The following is a 22,339-nucleotide window of genomic DNA, read 5'->3' on the forward strand; positions in this document are numbered from 1 at the left end:
GCAGAAGGTTCTATTGGACAGTGCTGCCCGAAGTATAACTCTCCCCCCACCAGCTCCTTGAAACTGCTCCAAAATAGCCTGTGTCCTTTTCTGGCTTTTCCGCCGAGGACCTCACCCTCAATAACCAGCACCCTCTGTCCCCAACAACACCACGATGTGGCCATTTTAAGGTAGCCAGCCGTGGGACAAACGTGAGAGCAGCGGCTAGCAGCAAATTGGTGTGGTCTCAAAGGGTTTGTCTGTCTCTCTCTCTCTCTGCCCACCCTGCAGTGATTATGACACCAGTTACACCATACTCCGCGTGCCAGAGTGTCATTCCTGCGAGCAGAGCTCAGGGAGCATGGTTCCTGCCGAGGTGTCAAGAACGCGTTGGATGAGGCACCAAGATAGGTGGCTGGTGGAGCCTGTATCCGAGGAGAGATCTGAGTCCCTGCCTCCCCTCGCTCACCAGAACGGGCAAGAACGCTTAACCAGGGTTGAGCTGTGAGTTCTGGGTGGGCAGACCTCGAGGCCAAGGTGAGGACACAAAGGGTGAGTTCCCTGTGCGGTGGAGTCCGTGGTTCTTCCGCAGACGCCGAGCTTCCCACATGCGCTGGAAAATCTGAAGCCAATTTCACGACTAATTCACAGGCTAATTGGGACCAGACTGCTGGTCGCCGTGCGGCACAGTCACGCCATTACGTGCATCCTAGACCGAGCCTTCATTTAGATTACAAATTTTCCCAGCACAGTTGTTACTGGTAATTAAACCTACTTGATTGTTCCATTATACAGAGATTACATGACGGTAAAGGAATCAGACATAACTAATCTTTATCTCATTTCTAAAGGGGCACAGAAACGAGAACCAACAATGGTATAAAATACAGGAGTGATGCCCATCCATTTTTGTGGGGTTTTGCCAGCCTGGCTCATGGAAACACAGAGATTCAAGCCATCTTAATACGCAAGCATGTATCTGTTTTATTGTCGCACAATGAAAATTACACATGGATGAAAACACCATGAATTGCTTGCAATTCGCCTGCAAATAAATTCTCAGCGATTCACATTCTTATAATCTAGTTCTAAAAGCATTTCCCTATAATCCCTACCTAAACCTTAATTCACAGTCCACACCTGCTGCCAGAAATCAAGGGCTGTCTCAAGTCATTGACGTTTTGGCTGAAGTGACTACCCAGGCTTCCAGGTCCTGGCTGATTTCCACTATTTTTTAATTGAATTGAATTGTATTGTATTGTGTTATTTTATTTTCAGATTCAAGTTCCATGTCTCCTCCTTTCAAAGTGTACACTCCGAACAGAATTACCCGAAGGTCTGGATGCAAATGCAGATGCTTGGGTCCCACCTGAGTCAGGATCCCCGAGGCCACAGCCCAAGAACCTCCATGTTGAATCAGCCCCCAGGAGATCCTCGTGCAGACTGAGACTACTCACCACCACATCTGACACCGAACCCTCAAGAGTAAGGACCAACTGATACGTGTCTTTATGTCTCTGACATCCGACTCCATGCCTAGCTGAGAATGGGCACTTGACCAGAGAACGTACTGAACCAAACCCATAAACTCTTTCCTTTCTAATGGGTCCAAAAAAAAAAAAAAAAAAAAAAAAAAGAAAAGAAAGAAAGAAAGAAAAAGGCAAGGACCACGTTACGTAGGGATCAGTCCACTCCAGCCCACTTTCTACAAAACAATCACTCAACTTTCCCCTGGGGCCTCCCCTGAGGGGAATCTGCCCAAATTGCCAGCTCCCAAGACCAGAGAGGAAGAATGTTCCAGTGGCACGAGAAATGGTAGTTCCTGGCCCTCGTGGCCACCACCTGTCGTCTCCTCTGAGGATGCCACATCAGCAAGTGCTACAAGGAGGAGGCTTTATCTTCTCAATATCAAACGTCGCCCTTTGGAGCCCTTAAACCAGTGTCTTTGACCTTTACAACAGAATCATCTAGATGCTCTGGCACACCTGGCTGGCTCAGTCAATTTTGGCTCAGGTCATGATCTCACAGTTCGTGAGTTTGAGTCCTGTTATCGGGTTCAGTGCAGAGCCTGCTTGGGATTCTCTCTCTCTTCCTCTTTCTGCCCCTGCCCTGATCATGCTCCCTCTCTTTCTCTCTCTCTCAAAATAAATAAAAATTGTTTTTAAAACCTTAAACAACAAAAAAGAAATGTATGTTTCTGGGTGGGTGTTACTCTGAGATAAGTGACTGTGGGGTGGGATCTGGGGCACTGAGGTGTCCATGCAGCATCCCTTCCCCCAAATGATTTTGATGCTGAGCTCCGCCCCCCCACCCCCACCCCGCCGTCCCATCTGCAGAGAAATTCCTATGAAACCCGGTCCTCAAAGAACTCCTTCAACTTCCTCTCCTTAAAAGTGGGGGAAGACTGTGGCTCCTTAACTCTGTCTGATTTCGGGGTGGGGGAGAGTTGATGGAGGATGGGGCTGTGCGTTGGCAGAGTTGGGGGGGTGGGAAGCGTCTGCTTTGCAAATCCCCAACCCAGCAGTTGTAGCCAGTATACTCAGATCGGATGCATTGGGGAGACACTCCCCTGTGACTTCCTTCTAAGGATTTAGAGCCCCTCCCACAAACTGAAGGTATGGAGGAAACTCAGATTTCCCAGGAGAATAATGCTCAGTACGCGTTCCCCAGTAGTTTCCCTTCTCTCCACAGCCTACTTGGACCCCACTGCCTGTGTCCGGCAGAATTCATTGTTTGCTATACCCCTCGTCCCCCAGAGCATTTAGCCCTTTTCCTGGATTAAAGCACTCATCTGGCAATAAAGTTAATTGTTTGTCGTAGGTCTTTTCCCCAGATATCCTTTGCTCCTGAAGGCTGATTGGTATTTTCTTATCTCTGTGCCACCCAGGCCTGGCCATGGGGTGCTGCTCAAATAAAGGTTCCAGATGGGTGGGCTGCAGATAAGGTCCACCCTGCAGCCTGGGATGTGCTTCTTTGAGAGAAACACCAGGGAGGTGTTGGCTTCGCAGGCTGGCCTGGACCTTGTTACAGCTTTGCCTCTCTTTTACACATTTTCCAGAATTATGTCACTACCAACAAATGTGTGCGCAGAAACTACAGAGACAAGCCATTTCCCCTAAAAGACATTGCCCGTTAACCTTGAAGCCTGTGTTGTTTTGCAGGTGCGGAGATATACACACACCCATACATACATAATCTTATTATGATGCACTTCACCTTGTGATGTTCCCTGTGGCTGTGCCTTCCAGCCTTACAAAAGCCATAAAAACGAAATGTTTTTACAGCAGTATATCTGATCTTGAAAGAAGATGCTGTGGACAGGGCCTTGGTACACAGCAAAGCGTCTCGGGATGCCGCATTTTACGTTAAAGCAACCTGGACCCCTGCCATGCTCTTTCTCATGTTGGGATTATGTGAATTTTTCTGGACGTCCAAAGCATCTTTTTCTGTTCCTTGGGTCCAGACTTTTGGAAGAGCCCCCTGCTCGCCCCCCTACTTTCACTCCCTACTTTCAATTCATTCCCACTCTGCTTCCACAGAGATCTCCTGGGAAACCCAGACCTGTTATTCTGCTCCCTTCTGGAAGAAGTTCAACCTCCATTTTGTTTTGGCTTCCAAAGCCTTTTCATCTGTGCCCAGAGATCCATTCTGAAAAATGTCCCTTTCTGTTCCCGTGTGCTATGCTGAGCAAGACCCCTCCCACGCTGCCTTCTGCTGTTCCCTTCGCCCAGAATGTCAACTTCCCTGCCTGGGCCTCTTGAAATCCCACCTACCTCTCAAATCTCACTGGAGTGCCGGATGCAGTTAATCGGACAGGCTCGAAACTAGGCTCCCACCATTTACTTGCTCTGAGACCATGAGCAAGGCACTCAACCACGCTGAGCCACAGTTTAGTCATCTTCAAAACGAGGATTCAGACAAAGGACGCCTGAACAAAGAGCAAATCAAATCCTCAGGCGGTGATGTCCAGCCCTCCATTTCGTTCTCGGAACCAGTCTCCCATCCCCTCTCATACAGAGCTGAGAGAATACTGTGCATTACTAGAGCTGAGAATCATGTTGATTATCACCCGCAATAGACCAGGAGGCTTTAGAGGTCAAGGGGCCCCATCTTAGACATGTCTAGCCCATAGTTGCTACACGGTGGGTATTGGATATTTATCTCCTCACTCACAGTCAGAGCCACATAATTCATAGTCACTTGCCTCTCAGAAGTGATGTCAAAATAAAAGAGCACAGAGGTCAGAACCGTCTGATCTTGAACTCTAGCTGTGTGACCTCACCAAGACATTTTTTTTAATTTCCTAATCTGGAAAGTGAGGAAATAACTCTCTGTGGAGATAACTCTCTGTTGTGTGGTTGCTCAAAGGATTAAGTTCACACTAATGTGGGTGAAGGCGCCATTAACATTATCATTTGGATGCCAACAAGCTTTTAGTTTGGGCTCTCAGCCTTGCCAGGACTGGCAAGGTGAACATCTGAGTTCAGTGGTTTTAAAAGTCTTAAGAAGTATGGCTCAACTGTCCCACGACTGAGGGCCACACAGTGATATTTCATGGGCTCTAGACAATTTTGGTTTCATGGACCCCATGAAATAATAATAACATATTTTATGACTGCACTGATATAAAGATGGGTATAACCCAGGCTGGACTGATTATTACATATTGGTTATTATTGTATCCATCTTTTTTCTTCTGGTTTTAAAAGAATTTAAAGGGGCACCTGGGTGGCTCAGTCGGTTAAGCATCCGACTCCGGCTCAGGTCATGATCTCACAGTTCATGAGTTCAAGCCCTGCGTCAGGCTCTGTGCTGACAGCTCAGAGTCTGGAGGCTGCTTTGGGTTCTGTGTCTCCCTCTCTCTCTACTCCTTACCCGTTCACACTCTGTCTCTTTCTTTCTCTCTCAAAAATAAATAAATATTAAAAAAATTAATTTTGAAGAAATTAAAACTGGAACATTTTTGTGAGCCCCCAAAGTTACTGTGTACCTCCTGGGCCGCCAGTCTTTGAAATCTGATGTCTTACGAGTATCAGCTCAAAGCAGGCTCCCTGCCACTCGCTCTTCTCCAGACACTTCTGGGGTCTCCGTACAAACTTAGTCTTCTTCCTGGAACCCTCTCCCCTTATTTACTTTCCAAACATACCTTAGAGCAGTAGCTCTCTGAATATCCCACTCTCCGTGGGATAACCTTGAGGGCAGGACCCGAGGCTAAGCCCAATACTTAACAGACTGAGCCACGCAGGCACCCCCAGAATATACATTTTTAATAGCGCCCAGGTGATGCTCATGCTCTGGTCCCAGGACCACACATGGAGCACAGCTGCTCTAGAGGACGGCGGGTGTCCATTCTCTCTGGTGAGTCTTCTCCGACCTGGTTCACTCGCGTTTCTCCCTCATATGCTCTCCAAGGACAAAGGCATCTGCTTTATCTATGAAATGGTTTGATCCACGTTTTTCTCATGCACTTGTCTGCAGGCTGGCTCCATGCGTCTTTTTGCTGGCCAAGCACATAGTAGGTGCTCAGTAAACATTTGTAGACTGCTGTTCAGAGAAGTTGAACCAACTTAACCTCCTAGCAACAGTGAATGCGGTTTCAGAATCCTTTTAAATCACCTGCACTGCATTTTCCCCCTTCAACCTCAGAATTCTCATAGGCTCCCCATTCTTGTGGAAGAGTAAGGAGCTTGCAAACTGGTGCAGCCGCTCTGGAAAACAGTGTGGAGGGTCCTTAAAAAATTAAAAGTAGATCTGCCCTATGACCCAGCAATAGCACTGCTAGGAATTTACCCAAGGGATACAGGAGTGCTGGTGCATAGGGGCACTTGGACCCCAATGTTTACAGCAGCACTTTCAACAATAGCCAAATTATGGAAAGAGCCTAAATGTCCATCAACTGACGAATGGATAAAGAAGCGGTGGTTTATATATACAATGGAATACTACTTGGCAAAGAGAAAGAATGAAATCTGGCCATTTGTAGCAACGTGGATGGAACTGGAGGGTATTATGCTAAGTGAAATAAGTCAGTCAGAGAAAGACAGATACCATATGTTTTCACTCATGTGGATCTTGAGAAACTTGACAAGATCATGGGGGAATGGAAGGGGGGAAAAGTTACAGAGAAGGAGGGAGGCAAACCATAAGAGACTCTTAAATACTGAGAACAAACTGAGAGTTGATGGGGGGTGAGGGAGAGAGGAAAGTGGGTGATGGGCGCTGAGGAGGGCACCTGTTGGGATGAGCTCTGGGTGTTGTATGGAAACCAATTTGACCATAAAATATATTTAAAAAAAAAAAAAAAAAAAAAAAAGGAGCTGGGCGGAAACTGCTTTAGCGAGTCCCCTTACGGCCTGGCCCTACGCCCCGCCCCACCCCGCCCCCTAAGGCCATAGGCCCCGCCTCTCTCCCCGCCCCAGGTCGCGGCTGCTCTGCGCATGCCCACTCGGCAGAGCGCGAGCTAGGAGTTGCGGTGGGGAAACAAACTTTGCCCCGGAGATGTCTCCAGCTCGTCCTTCCCCGGAGCCTGTCAGGTAAAGTCCCCCGGTCCCTGGCACTCCGAGCAGGGCCCGGCCGGCCCCGAACGCGGCTCCGGGGCCGTTCGGCCGGGACTTTTCTTGCCGCGCCCATCTACCCACCTGCGGAGCCCGCGCTCGGTGCGCTCGCCTCCCGGGCCGCCCGCGGGGCCGCGGGGCCTCTGCACCCATGGGCTCACACCCGGCCCCGCAGGGTCGCACCCCTTTCTCCTGCCCAGCCGCCTTTCCTCTTCAGCTTAGGGCTTCTCCGGAGTTCCATCCCAGAAACCAGGAGCCCGCACCAGGCAGCTCCGGGTTCAAGGCCGCGGTGGCCGCCTCCAGGGTCTCGCAGTTACCTAACCTCTCTGAGCCTGGGCGGGACCCAGTCCTAACCTCGCCCGGGCTGTTGTGAGGACAGAAAGAGAAAAGCGTGGAATGCGTGGGACGAGCCCTTGCTCAGAACCGGGTGGCTGCTACGGTGGTGTTTTTTTGGTGGTTATTCCAGCCAGCCCCTAATGTGGACACACACGTTTTTGCAGTTTTGCTTCTGCTGGTCCCTCTGATCGGTTCTGGGGCCTCTTAAAAAGCCACAGTCGGTGGGTCCAGGGCACACTCTGGCGGGCCAGTTTTCTGGACGTGGGCCTGTGTGCATGGGGTACACCCAGGAGCCCCCTCCAGTGCCCGCTTGCTGTGGTTCTGAAAGGCCTTTGGTCGTTTTTGAAATCCACTGCTGGCACCCAGCCAGCTTTAGTGAGCATCCTGCCATGAAGAAAGAGGCAAAAAAAAAAAAAAAAAAGCAAACACCTTCCCCAAACAACTTGCCCACCTAATGCCGGAGACATTTATGACAGCAGTCACTACTCACTGGGCACCAGCAGAGTGCCAGTCACACTGTGCGAACGATGTCATGACGTGTTTACAGATACCTTCAAGCAGGTCACAGATGAGGAAAGCAAGGCCTGGAGAGGTCCTTCCTAAACACTTTACAAGCAGTTCTGGCCCCCCTTAAATATCTGACTTCACCCACTCTGCAAAATTGCCTTTCCCAGAGAAAAATTAAAACCAAACTGTTAGTTTCTAGGGCTGCCGTAACAAAGTATCACGAACTTGATGACTTAAAACAACAGAAATTCATTCTGCCATAGTCCTGAAGCCCAGACATCTGAATTTCCTGCCTGTTGCAGCTTCCGATGGATCTTGATGTTCCTTGGCTTGTGGCCACATCACTCCAATCTCTGCCTCTGTCTTCACATTGGCTTCTTCTGTGTGTGTGTGTGTGTGTGTGTGTGTGTGTGTGTGTGTGTGTTTCTATGTCCTCTCTTCTTATGAGTATGCCAATCACTGGATGTAGGGCCCACCCTACATCCGGGATGATTTCATCTTAAGACTCGTGATTCCACCTGCAAAGACACTGCTTGCAAATAAAGTTGCATTCTGAGCCTTCTGGGTGACATTGACATGAATTTGGGGGGGACACTATTTAAGCTACTACACAAACCAGCAACAAAATACACCAGTCAAAAAGACCAGAACATTCAAAGTCATGAATTCGGGGCACCAAATGTGGTTACAAATCCAAATACTTGCATATTGTCAGGTAATGGCTCTCAAAGGGGGTTCCTCTGGTCCACAGTATCAGCATCATGGTTGCTTGGGAGTTGGATGCTAAGTTCCAGGCCCCATCCCAAACTTACCGAGTCACGCTTTAGGGGTGGGCCTAGCAATCTGTGTTGTAACACGGTGAATCTGTTGTCACTAGATTTTTGGGACCTTTAAGGCAATTGAAGACATAAGGGTTTTTAACCCTTTTTGAAAAACTTTATAAGGCAATTGAAGACATAAGGGTTTGATAACATAAGGATCAGGCTAAGAGAGTTCTAACTTAACGACAGCGACCTGTTTACCAAACCTGTCTTACTGGAGTATTATCAAGGATTGCAACATTTAACTGTTGCAGTTTTGAAAGAACCTTTTACCATAATTTCTACTTAATTTCCAAAGTGAAACCATGCAGTAAACTGTATTCTTAGCCTTTTTTTTTTTTTTTTTTTGCTCATTTTATCTTGCCAACAGTCATGCAATTGGGGTGAGAGTATTATTCCTGCCATGTTATCGACAAATACAGTGAGAGTCAGCCCTGGTAAGCTCCGAGATGCACAAGACAACAGAAACATAGGCAGGACTGGGAGCTTTTTCCCACAACTCTGGTTACTGAAGTGTTTTGTTTGTTTCCATTTCAGAAACCGTCTGATAGATGATGCAAAGGCCCGCTTAAAAGAGCATGATGCCGGGACCAGATATTCTCATTTGTCGTATGACAAATACTCCGTCCTTTTACCGTTGCTGGTGAAAGAAGGAAAACTCCATTTGTTGTTCACCCTCCGGTCGGAGAAGGTAGGTGACAGAAAGGTCCCTGCCATTAAAGTTCCAGGACCTTCGAAAACCCCACCAAAATCTGTCACTTGCACGCATTTCGAGGCCACGGGTTCTCAAATGGACTTTGAAGATTGTGATGTTCAGGGGGACGAGAAGCCGCAGGGTAGCATGGCAGTTTTTGGAGAAGTTTTAGAAAGAAAAATAAGTAATTAGCAAGTAATTTGAAATATGTTTAGGTCAGGGTTTCTTAACCTTGGCTGTATTGGATGGCATCTGGGCTGGATAATTCTTTGTTGTAGGAGCTGTTCTGTGCACTGCGAGATGTTTAACATCATCCCTGGGTTTTACCCGCTAGATGCCAGTAATACACACACACACACACACACACACACACACACCCCTATGTGACAACCATAGGTGTCTCCAGACGTCCCTGCCCTGGCAGGGTTGGGGGCCACAACTGCCACTGCCACTAGCAAATTCTCGACCACAGAAATGCATAGCCTGGGCCCTGAAGCTGGCTGCCTGCGTTTGAACGCAGGCTCTCTCCTGGCCAGCTGTGTGACTTTGGTCTAGTTACTTACCCTCTCTGTGCTACAGTCTCTTTACTTGCAAAATGAAGACCAACCACTAGTACTTGCTTTGTGGGGCTACCCACGAAGGATTTCCCAGGGAAACAAACACAGAGCACCTAAACCCACCTCTTACTTGGCAAGGACTCGGTAAGTTTCAGCCGCCACCATTGTTACTGTTCGCACACGGCGGCCTGGGCTTTTAAGATAAACTGTTGTACTTTAAAGAGGTGTTGGGCTGAGAATGGAGTTGCCATGGGTACACCCCCTGGATACAGTCATTCTCCTTTGCTGTTGGGGTACTTCTTTTTTTTTTTTTTTTTAACGTTTATTTATTATTCAGAGACAGAGACAGAGCATGAGCATGGAGGGGGGGGGGGGTGGTGCGGGCGGAGAGAGGAGGAGACACAGAATCCAAAACATGCTCCAGGCTCTGAGCTGTCAGCACCGAGCCCAATGCGGGGCTCGAACCCACAAACTGCGAGATCATGACCTGAGCCGGAGTCGGATGCCTAACCGACTGAGCCACCCAGGCATCCCTCTATTGGGGTACTTCTGAGGTAAAATTGGGGAAGCAATAACTTCAAAGTTATCCAAGTACAAAAATGAAAATGGGCCATAATAGCCATGGCTTTCTAAGCAGGACAATGAACAATATCCCCTCAGGGGGACAAAGAAAGCTGAGGAATCAGCTGAAGTTTTTTGGGTTTGGGATTAGACTCGTATGGATTCTTCTTCTTCTTCTTCTTCTTCTTCTTTTTTTTTTTTTTTTTTTTTAGTTTTATTTCTTTAAGTCATCTCTACACCCAGTGTGGGGCTGGAACTCATGACCCCGAGATCAAGAGTCGTGGGCTCTTCCTGACTGAGGCAGCCAGGCGCCCCTAGACTCGTGTGGGTTTTTTTTGGATCTGGGTCAGGCAATGATCAAATCAACACAGGAGGTAATGAAAATCCAGGTTCCAACAGGAGAAACCTAACTGGAAACCAGGGGACTAGGTCTGTTCTCATTTCTGCCAAAGAGCAAAGAAGCACTTCAATATATTTTTTGAACAAGGAGACAAACTAGTGTGGAAAATCGAGGCAAGACCGAAATGGATCTCCAAGTTCTGTATCACCCAGACAGCTTTGCCTGTTGATAATTACAGGAGAATCATCTTAGACCATAAACTCTGGTGTGCAATGGTCACATTTCTTTAAAAAAGAATATTGAGGGGCACCTGGGTGGCTCAGTTGGTTGAGTCTCCAACTTAGGCTCAGGTCATGATCTCGCAGGTCATCGGTTCGAGCCTCGCGTGGGGCTCTGTGCCAAAAGCTCAGAGCCTGGAGCCTGCCTCAGATTCTGTGTCTCCCTCTCTCTCTGCCCCTCCCCCACTCACTCCCTCTCTCTTTCTCTCTCAAAATTAAATAAACATTAAAAAATTAAAAAAAATAAGAAAATTGAAGTCTAATTAGATCCGACTATATCCTATCTGGCTCTGGAGGGCAAGGAATTTCCCTCCCAGGCATTACTGGAGCTGCACCCCTCCCTGGAGTCATGCAAGCAAAGGCTCATGGGTTTCCCACCAGTAAATGGGGAGGGGGTGCCTGCCTCAATCCCTCCTGCTTCCGTGTGGGCTCCCGTCCTAGCTCCGGAACCTACAGCAAAGTTCTTCATCTCTGTGAGCCTCAGTTTCCTATTCTCAAAATAGGACTGAAAACAGTGCGTAATGTTTGGAGGGTAAAGAAGCTCTCCCTCTCCCTCTTCTCTCCCCTGTTCTGTCCCCCTCTCTCCTTGCCTCCCTCTGTCCCCAGCTCTCAGGGCTTGAAACAGACAAAAGGAAAGGCAACAACAAAACGTGGACTGAAGTTTTAGGAAATCAGCCTGCAACCTCATTTGCCTTCTGAAGAGAATTCCACAAGGTTTTATTTAAGAAAAAATGTTATGCTGTTAAAAAGAAAGATGGGGTGCCTGGGTGGCTCAGTCGGTTAAGCGTCCGGCTTTGGCTCAGATTGTGATCTCGCTATTCATGGGTGTGAGCCCCACCTCGGGCTCTGTGCTGACAGCTTGGAGCCTGGAGCCTGTTTCAGATCCTGTGTCTCCCTCTCTCTCTGCCCCTCCCCGGCTCCCACTCTGTCTGTCTCTCTCCAAAATAAATAGACATTAAAACATTTTTAAAAAAAAAGAAAGATGGAAACCTTGCGTATTTGATAGGGGCCTTTTTGGTGCTGACAGTCTGTGAATAATCATTTTTGTGAATGTGTCTGTTCCTTGAAAACAGCATAGCATTTTCTTAGGAGTATTCAGAATAACCCATTACATCAGGTCAGTATTTCTGTCAAAGCCGATGATTCCCTGTAAGTGCCTTCTGCCAGTATCGCTTTGATGCTGAATGAGCTAACAGAATGGAGGACTTCTTTCAGAGGTGATCTTACAGGACGTCTCTTTCTTGGGCGAATGGGTGGTCATCGTCAAGACGGTAGAAACATATCCCTCAACCTTGTTTTCACCAACTCATAACCCTGATACGAAGATGTGTGCGATTTCTCTGTACTATGGCAATTCCTGCAGTGTTATTGATTTGTTAGCAGAGAAGAACTTTAAAATGTTTCCTTTTGCTTTTTAAAAAGCTTGCTCAAATAGGACTTTCAATTCTGGAATGCTGCAGAATTGATAAGGGCATCTGGCTTGTTCTTACACAGATATATTGGCCCTGGGGCTAAAAATGCCAACAGGACCTTTTGATTTAGCTTCTAAACATCATGAACTGACCTTGCAAGTTGATGTTAACAAATATTTCACATGGGCCAGGCCCTGTGCCATGACATTCAGCCGCTAGCTCCTGTGACTGGCCCTGTGACCTTGGGAGGTACCTGACCCTGGGAGGTATGTGGAGGACGTTACCTCCCCCCACCCCCCACCCCCATGGTGCCCTGTTGAGAAGAGGCCCACCCGGGACTCTTGCTGACCCTGAGGCCTCCTCGACAGTTGAGTAGAGAGAGGATGGTGGGCACTGGGTGGGAGTGAGTGTCCACGAAGTTGAGGTCACATTTGCTGAGGAGTTTGGTCCTTCACGAGGGGATGTGCTTCCCCACCTCTGGCCAAGATAAGAGAGAAGTCATAACAAGACAGAGACAAGAGAAAGGGAGGATGCTACAAACGGAGCCACAGTTCTGAAGTCAGGAAGGCATGGGATCAAGGATGGAGGTGAAAGGGGCAGTGCAGGAAGAAGGGACTCCTGTCCCTTCACGTGCATGTGCAGAGGGACGCAGAGGCACCCCCACTTGTCACCGCTAATGGCTCAGGTGGCCACAGTTCCTGTGTTTTAGTAAGCCCTTAATTAATGCTGGTATGCTGGTTAAGAGCCGGGATGGAGAAGTAAACACTCCACTGCATACCTTGCGTGACCCTGGTCGTGTTATTTAACCTCTTTGAGCTTAATTCCCTTGCCAAAAAGTGGAAGTGATAATAGAATAGTAGCTTATATATCCACAAATGGATGGAGAGATAACTTGTGGGAGCACCTGGCTGGCCTGGTTAGTTGAGCATCCGACTCTCAGTTTTGGCTCAGGTCATGATCCCAGGGTCATGGGATCAAGCCCCACGTCAGGCTCCATGCTGTGTGTGGACCCTGCTTAAGAGTCTGTCTCTCTCTCTCTCTCTCTCTCTCTCCCCCCCTCCCTCCCTCCCCCTCTCTCCCTTTCTCCCTTTCTCCCTCTCCCTTCCTCTCCCTTCCTCTCCCTTCCTCTCCCTTCCTCTCCCTTCCTCTCCCTCTCCCTCTCCCTCTCCCTCTGCCCCTGTCTCCCACTTGTGCTCTCTCTGTAAAATAAAAAAAAAAACAAAACATTTTGGAAAAGATAACAAATTGTGATATATACATACAGTGGAATACCGTTCTGTCATGAAAAGGAAAAAGTACTGATAGGCCGTGGTACAACACAGAAGAGCGTGAAAACCTCACTCCAGTGTAATGTATATATAATTGTTGAATCATGACATTGTACACCTGCAACTAATTTAATATTATATGTCAACTATACTTCAGTTGAAAACTTAAAGATTAAAAAAATTTTAAAACATTATGCTAAGTCAAAGAAACCAGACACGAAAGGTCACATGTCATATGATTGCATGTATATGAAATAACCTGGGGTAGGTAAATCCCTAGAGACAGAAAGGAGGGGCGGGGTAGGGAGGGGTGGGGAGCAGCTGCTTAGTGAGTACAGGGTCTCCCTCTGGGATGAATATATTCCGGAACCAGAGAGTGGCAGTGCTCACACCCCACTGTGAATGTATTAGATGTCACTGAATGGTTTGCTTTAAAATGGTTCATTTCATGTTATGTGAATTTCATCTCAATTAAAAAAAAAATGCTTTAAAAAAAAAAAATAACAGCATGTGGAGCCGATCTGAGGGCTCCTGTGAAGCAACGTGCCCAGAACATGGTGGGACTCAGTAAAGCTTATCTGCTGATCACAGTGCCCTTTTTATTACCCCTCCTGCTTTTCTTCCCCCGTCCATGTAAATCTGTATCTTGTGGGCAGATACAGATTTTTCTGAGAACGATTACAAGTAAAGGGAGTTCGCAGAGTTCATTTTTTAAAAGGATTCAAGTAAAAACTTTTTTTTTTTTTTTTTTTCTGTGGTGGGGCAGTCTTCTTTCCGCTTACTTCCACCAGGGTGGTGGGACTGGTCTGTGACACAACATAGAAGTTCAGTAAATCCTTGCTGAGTGAGTGAACGGTGCCTGAGTGGGAATCCCGAATTGCGACTCTGCCCTTTCAATTCCCAGCTACGCAGGTCTCCTGGAGAAGTTTGCTTTCCTGGAGGCAAGTGTGAACCCACAGATGTGGATGATGTGGCCACGGCTGTCCGGGAAGCCCAGGAGGAAGTGGGGCTGTGCCCCCGTCAGGTGGAGGTCGTCTGCCGCCTGGTGCCGTATCTGCTTGAGGTAAGTGTCGGGGTGGATCTGGATGGCTCGGATTCAGAGCACCCAGCGGATCCACTGTCTCAGCATTCCACGCGTGGCCAACCGTGACCCTCGACAGCGCCTCACACAGAGTCAAGAGCCTGGTTCTCATGCGGACTTTGCCCCTCGTGAACTCAGTGGCCTTGGGCAAAGCTCCATTGCCCATCTGGGCCCCTCTTTGACCATCCAGAAATGAACGGGTCGAACTGCATCAGTGGGTCTCAAAATGGTTTCTGTGGAACCCTGTTCACAGAACAGAGTTCTTTCCTTAGCATTCGGTTTCCATTTACTTTGCACCGGTCAGCATTTCTTTTGAGAATTCTGTTGAAAAACCACCACACACGTGAGCATGCTATATACCAAATTTTCACCCCTTGGAGGCCACCAGTGCATCACCTTTGTCCTAAATATGCTCCGTTTTATTATTTATTTCCTTTTTTTTTTTAATTATTAAGTTTATTCATTTTGAGACAGAGTGCAAATGGGGTGGGGCAGAGAGAGAGGGGGAGAGAGAGAGAGAGACCGACCCAGACTCTGAAGCAGGCTCCAGGCCCCAGGCTGTCAGCGCAGAGCCCGACGTGGGGCTCGAACCCACAAGCTGTGAGATCATGATCTGAGCCGAAGTCAGATGCTCAACCAATTGAGCGACCCAGGCACCCCTAAATATACTCATTTTGATACATACCATGGAATCAGGCTTCTCTTCCATATATTCATTGAGTAGTACCCTGAGATCACCAGGCAAGCTGTTCAAAAACTATTACTATTTGTGACTACATTTCTGTACGAGTCAGGATTTCTTGAATAGTATACACCAAAAACCCATAAATGCAGCAAAATGAATTCTGGAGCTGATCTAGCCTGATCTTATTTCACATGAACTTGTGACTATTTACTAATTGACTTTAGAAGGAGTAAACGTAAATTTGTATTTGGATACCAGCATTATTTTACAATTTATTTATTTTTGAGACAGAGAGAGACAGAGCATGAACAGGGGAGGGGCAGAGAGAGAGGGAGACACAGAATCTGAAACAGGCTGCAGGCTCTGAGCGGTCAGCACAGAGCCCGACGCAGGGCTCGAACTCACGGGCCGTGAGATCGTGACCTGAGCCGAAGTCGGACGCTTAACCGACCAAGCCACCCAGGCGCCCCGATACCAGCATTATTTTATTGCTTTAAAATTTTTAAAGTAAACTTGCAATGTCAGAATAGTTGCAGATTTACAGAAAAGTTGCAAAGATACTATGAAGAGTCCTCATAATCCCGCCCCCACTTCATCTCATTGTTAACATCTTGCATCCCTGGTGTCTATTTGTCACAACTAAGAAAGCAACGTTATTACATTGCTGTTACCTAAATTCCACATTTTATTTGCCTTTTACCAATTTTTCTACTAATGTCCTCCTTTTCTGCCCTGGATCTCATCTGGGACATCATATTGTATTTGCTTGTCATGTCTCCTTAGTCTCTGCTCTGTGACAAGTTCTCAGACTTTCCTTATTCTCATGACCTTGACAGTTTTTGTTTTTTTTTTAATATTTACTTTTGAGAGAGAGAAAGACAGAGTGTGAGTGAGGGAGGGGCAGAGAGAGAGGGAGACAGGATTCCAAGCAGGCTCCTGGCTCGGAGTCATCAGCACAGAGCCCGATGCAGGGCTCAAACTCACAGACTGTGAAATTGTGACCTAAGCTGAAGTCCGACGCTTAACCGACTAAGCCACCCAGGTTCCCCGATCTTGACACTTTCAAGGTGCACTGGTCAAATATGTTGTAGAATGCCTCTCCATTTGGATTTATCTGATATTTTCCTCGTGGGTAGGCTACGGTTATGGGCTCGGGGGAAGAATACCACAAAGGTAGTGTGCTCCAACCAGGTATCGGAGGTAGGTGTGAGCTGTATGTTTTGTACATTGGGCATTCAGGTAAATTTTTATTTGGGGAGGAGAGTCCCACTGATGCATACAAATCAGAACACCCGTGGGTTAGACCATTCTTTATGTTCCATTTGGCCTCAAGTCTTGGTGGTACAGCCTTGTCACAATCAATGATGCTGAGACATCTATCTTAATCTGGCCCATTTGAAAAACAGAAAGGTCACCACTCAGGGGAGATTGAGTTGAGAAGAAGCTAATGGCCTCTCAAATAAATGCTTCCTAACTAAGAGGGGAAAATGTGGGATTAGGACAAGAAATGTGTCAATTACTTAATTACTTTCTAGGCAGCTCTGTTCTCTCTACAGGGAACCCTTTCCACTTGGCATCTGCAAAATCCCCCAGCACGTTTTGGGGATTTATATTAAAACTCTATTGCCAGATCGAACCGTAATGGTTAAAAGTTGCCCCAGTGAGAGGAACTCCATTTCCAAGGTGCCCGGGAACTACTGAGTTCTGCCCAGAGCAGTGGAATACAACAGTCTTCACAGGAGTGTGTTGGGTCTCAGGAGATTTCTGTGGGCCAGACGCTCCTGGGGCCGGATGTTTCTACAATGACCAGCTCTTGATATAATAATGCCAGTCACATCATCAAGAAATTAGGAGGAACACAGGGCTTTCTGGAAGGGTGTACTGTCTTTGGAAGTGCTGGCGAGGATTGCTTTGTTCTTTGAGCCTTGCAGTTCTTTTAAATGTAGCACAAAAATGCCATGTGTTAAACACTTAGAAGCATAATCTAATTCAGTGCTTCCTACCTAGGGGCGATCTCGTCCCCCAGGGAACGTGGCAATGTCTGGAGATGTTTCTGGGTGTCAGAGCTAGAGCGGGTGCTGTTGGCTTTTTCCCACCCCTGCACTAACCCCTCTCGGCGCCCCCCCCCCCCAACCCACCTAGGCAGGCTGTGGCCCTCTGAGCCCACCCCAGTGGTCTTTTCGTCATACGTGTGTGTACTTCTCTTTGCAAAAGTCTCAGGAGACATTTCTTCTTTTTCTCTGTCTGTGGCCCTTACGTTTCCGTTCACTCCTTCACTTTGCCATCCCTGCAGCTTCAGCTCCTGGAAACGTTTCAGTGCATTCCAGTGGCATGTCCCTTCTTGGGCATGTTTCTAAGAGCATGTGGCTTGGGACAACTGGGTGGCTCAGTCAGATGTCTGATTTCAGCTCAGGTCACCATCTTGCAGTCTGTGAGTTTGAGCCCTGCTTCGGGTTCTGTGTCTCCCTCTCTCTGCCCCTCTCTCGCTCATGCTATGTCTCTCTCTTTCTCTCTCAAAAATAAATAAACATTAAAAAAAAAGAGCATGTGGTTTCCTCCAGAGACCCAGAAGCATGCCTTTCCCCTTTCCCACAGCCTAAGCCAGTCTCCACGGGATTCCAGCCCAGCAGGTGGCCGAAATTCAGTCTTTTCTTGGTCCTAGAACATCCGCCATGCACCCGCCATCTTTCTTCCTTCCAAGATGGACACCCGTGTCTAGGAACTGGGTGTCCAAAGATGCTGCTTCATTTGCTGATTTCCAAAGTCTCTCACTTTCCTAAACTTGAACCACATTGAACGTGCCTGACTTCCCTTCTGAATCATTCAGTCTCAAACCGTTCTCTCCCTTCGTGGCTTTGATATTTTTCCCCACCAATTTCCTCACGCTTGGACACGCCGGTCCAGGGGCCAGCACTGGCCTCGCTAAGTTGCTCGTTCACACCTGTGCCTGTAACGGTTTGGCCCTTACAGTAAGGATGCATTTGTGTCCCTAGCTCAGCCCTCAGCAAGAGCTTAAGTCTGAGCTGCAGCTGAGAACTCTCCAGAGCGTGTGTAAGCCACGTGCAAGGCTGGTGTGCCACTCGGAGATAGGGTAACATTTGTGTCTTCACCGAACATAAGTGCTCTGCTCTACAGTGTGGGCAGCAGGCCAGGTGAATCCTGGTTCCTGCCAAGTATTAGCCGGCTTTGACCTTGAGCAGGTTTCCTCAGGTCTCTGATTTCCATTGTTAAAGCTTCCTCAAGGTCAGGCTGTTGTGAAGAAGCAGGGAGAGGGTGCTGCAGACGAGACCAGGGCCCCTGAGGCTGCGGTCACGGCATGGTGACAGCAACCACAGATGCGCCCTGGACGAACACTCCGGGTTCTTCCAGACCCTTTCTAACCCTCTTACTGTATGTCTGAAAGCTCACACCCGCAGCGTGCCACCTTCCCCTGCTCACAGAGAGCCTGGAGGGCCCGAGAATTCATGCTGCCAGGCGCCCCTTCGCCGGCGACTGTGCTGAGGGTCGTCAGAGTCCAGCTCCGAGGTGAACGGCCGCAGCCGCCCTTGCCCGGGTTCCTCCTTGCCTCACACACCTCTTGGGAGCTCCTCCTTCAGAAATCACTTGTATCTGAACGTGTCATGTCTCAGAGCACTTCTGGGGGGCCCGTGACCCGAGAGGCTGAGCATCCACTCGGGGCCAGGTGGTGGTTACTGCTTCGGCCCTGGGGCCACTTCTGACGCCAGATTTTCCTCCCAAAGGACAGCGAAGGCCTGTGCTGCCACCTTCCCCTCCTGGCCCGCACAGTTGACTTTCACCATGAATTCCGTTAATGGTCTGAGTCATCACTGCTCTGAAACATATTTCAGCTCTCGCTCCCCTGAGAAATTTTCCACAGGCCTGTGTATCCTGGTATCCTGGGTCGGTCTCCCAGTGTACCCCTGGCTTCTACCAGCCGCTTTCTCTCGGGACGCCCCCCAAGAGCTCTAGACTTCTCTAGCTTTCCATTTCAAGGGTACGCAGCTCTTCTCTTCTTACGCAGCTCGTACCTGAACCCGGGCCTCACCCTCCAGGTTCCCGGTGGGGCCTTTCACTTCACAATACTTTGCATTCCTTTGCAAGCAGTTGTGGTTATAAATAGAAATCCCCCCTCCCATACATAGACATCTATGTTATGTAAACTGGTTCATATGTGGTAAGTATAATTCCCCACAATTGGGTCTATGCCACAGTTGATATGTCCCTGGACTTTGGTATTGATCAGATGGGCACATCCTTGTCTGCACTGATGGGGACAGGTGGTGTCTATCACATTCATTTTAAGGGCTGAGAGTATCCCCTTACACAGATACCCTCCTAACTGATCTACGCTGCACGTCCGTCAGCTGATGAGTGGAAACTTCAGAGCCTGGGGCTAGTGCAGATAATGCCTGGGTCTTGTATCTTGACTCACTGGTAGGACTTTATCATACAGATACGTTTGCGCAAATGCGCTTGCGAGGTCAAAGGGACCACGTTTTTATAGTGTCGCCAGGCCGCCCTTGCCAAAGATGATGCCGGTATGTTCACAAAAGAACATTTTCAGAGTCGTTTCAAAGATACTGCCCACGTATGTCCCCCCCATTTCACGGGGAGCATAAAGTTCATGTCTGGAGCAAATTCCCCCTCCGTCCCTACCCACCTTATGTGATTGGCCGCTCTGGACCGTTCTCTTATTTTCCTAGACGTGGCAGGATTTTAGCGTCTGAAACAATTCCCTCTTCACTTCTTAATTCGTGTGTTTTGTTTTCTGCTTTCAGAGAGATACGCTGATAACCCCCGTTGTAGGATTTATAGACCACAAGTTCCAGGCCCAGCCCAATCCCGATGAGGTGAAGAAGGTGTTCCTGGTGCCTCTGGAATATTTCCTGCATCCGCGGGTCTACCACCAGAGTCACATAACACTTTCTGGCCACGATGTTGTTGTTCACTGCTTTGAGTACAGACATCCGGAAGATGGTGTCACCTACCAGATCAAGGGAATAACGGCGAAACTCGCCCTGTTCGTTGCCTTAATTATTTTGGGGAAAAAACCCACCTTTGACGTTGAATTTAATCTCAGCGATCTAATGTCATCCTCTGAAGAGATCTTCCTGAAGCGGCATAAACATGCTACAAGCAAGTTATGATTTGTGAGACGAACATCCAAATAACTAAAAGGATTTGGTGTGTGCTTATCCATAAGGACAACAATAACGCCAGCTGTCAGAAATGGACGGGCACGAGTATCGTTCCCACAGTATGAAGGTAAAAGATACCTTGCCTTTTTCCCACTTGCCCTGTATTACCCAAAATAGCAAAACATCCTTCAAAAGTGGAAAAATGTGAGGGGCTCCTGGGGGCTCAGTCGGTGAAGCATCCAACTTCAGCTCAGGTCATGATCTCGTGGTCTATGAGTTCGAGCCCCACGTCAGGCTCTGTGCTGATGGCTCAGAGCCTAGAGCCTGCTTTGGATTCTGTCTCCCTCTCTCTGCTCCTCCCCAGCTTGTGCTCACACACACTGTCTCTCTCTCAAAAATAAATACACATTAAAAAAATTTTTTTTTTAAAGTGGAAAAATGTGTTTATAGTGTTGCGTAATTTCACCCACAGTTTGTTAATAATACATTTTTTAATACTTATAAGAAAAAGTATCTGGCATATAGTAGGTATTTAATAAATATTTGTTGACTATATGACCATGTGGGATTGATCTTATTCTTAGGAGGTAATGTATCCCTTTCGTTGTTGTTACATGTGACTAGAAACTTCAAACCACCTGTCAGAATCTAGTTACCTTCTCCTCGCTGGCAGCAGAGTTGAAGCTGAGCTGCGAGCTTCCCAGGAAGAAACAGCATTACCCAGGACCCCTTGTAGTTAAATGTGGCTCCGGAACTTAACCTGGGCCAATGGGATGTGAGTGAAAGTTGACCTTGCAGGCCATCTCCAATTAAAAAAAATTTTTTTAATGTTTACTTATTTTTGAGAGATAAGGAGATATAGAGTGTGAGCAGGGAAGGAGCAGAGAGAGAGGGAGACACAGAATCCGAAGCAGGCTCCAGGCTCTGAGCTGTCAGCACAGAGGCCGACGCAGGGCTCGAACTCACGAACCGTGAGATCATCACCTGAGCCGAAGACGGACGCTTAACTCGACTGAGCCACTCAGGTGCCCCTAAGGTCATCCCTGATTTAAAAGATAAGCCAGCTTCCTCGGACTCTAGTTCCCCTTTCCGAGGGCCACAACACGGATTTATCTGCAACCCAGCCTTGACCATACAAATGAGGACAATTCTGGAGGGGGGGGCGGCAGCCCCAGAGGTGGTAGGAGTTTGGATCTCTAAATGACTCTCTGTGGCAAAGCAACCTGTCACCCTGCACTGTGACATGAGGGGAGAATTAAAATTCTGTCATTTTTCTGCCACTGTTATCTGGGGTCATTTTGTTAAAGCAGAGCTGTTCCCCTAAGTAATCTACTGTAATACTTGGAAATAGCCGGCTGGATAGTCACCCAAACTGGAAGGACTGCCAGCAGTTAGAAGTTGCAACGATCTGGCGTTGAACGTATGGGTTCTGTGACATGCACAAGATGCCCGGGGGTATTGCCTGGTTTGGCACTCATTATCCAGAGCAACTGAAAAGAAGGAATCTGAGGCCCCTATGTCCACCAATCGAGAGAGAGGATGTTCTCTTGTCTTAAGATGATGAAAGCACAAAAACACTGGTCTTGAGCACCAACCCCAAATCCAAAGTCAAAAAGACAAACGTCCTGAATTGCATGCCTTGAGATCTACCACTTCTTACATGGGAATCTCCAGACCTCATGCTTCGGAGGCAGCAGGAAATCTCTTTAATCATGGTAGCTGTCCTGCATGAGGCCAAGGACACCAGTGTGCAAAGCAAAATGACCTCAAGTCCGTGATGGCAATTTCCCGTCTTACTGGCAGTGGCTGGAGGTATAGGAAACCACACCAGTTGTAGGAAGACTCTGGGATAGCTGAAAACAGAATGCCCACGCCAAAGCCACCAATCAGCCACACAACTGCCCATCGCCTCGGAGTTCTTCTTGTCTGCGAGCTGGCAGGGGAAAGATACCCGATCTGGTGCCTCATCCCCAGAAACATGGAAATGGCATAGATCTGGCTCCAACCTTGAAAGCACATGCTGGGTAAGCCTCCCCATTAACATGCAGTAGCTGGCCCTGCGTGAACAGGCCCACACTGTTGCCAAACAATTACAGAGGCATTTGCGAACGTGTATTTACAATCTGAC

At 48.0% G+C, this 22,339-nt stretch overlaps 1 protein-coding gene across 1 annotated transcript; it reads left to right on the forward strand.

Annotated features, from left to right (window-relative positions):
• Positions 1–6,414: 6,414 nt before the first annotated feature.
• Positions 6,415–20,766, forward strand: NUDT7 (nudix hydrolase 7). Its single transcript, XM_060650088.2, has 4 exons — positions 6,415–6,512; positions 8,735–8,888; positions 14,212–14,370; positions 19,852–20,766. Exons 1-4 carry the CDS (start codon positions 6,478–6,480, stop codon positions 20,218–20,220), a joined length of 717 nt encoding a protein of 238 aa, XP_060506071.2. The 5' UTR covers positions 6,415–6,477; the 3' UTR covers positions 20,221–20,766.
• The last annotated feature ends 1,573 nt before the right edge of the window (positions 20,767–22,339 follow it).

The sequence above is a fragment of the Panthera onca genome, chromosome E2 (assembly GCF_046562875.1).
Source record: "Panthera onca isolate mPanOnc1 chromosome E2, mPanOnc1 haplotype 2, whole genome shotgun sequence".
NCBI lineage: Eukaryota > Metazoa > Chordata > Mammalia > Carnivora > Felidae > Panthera > Panthera onca.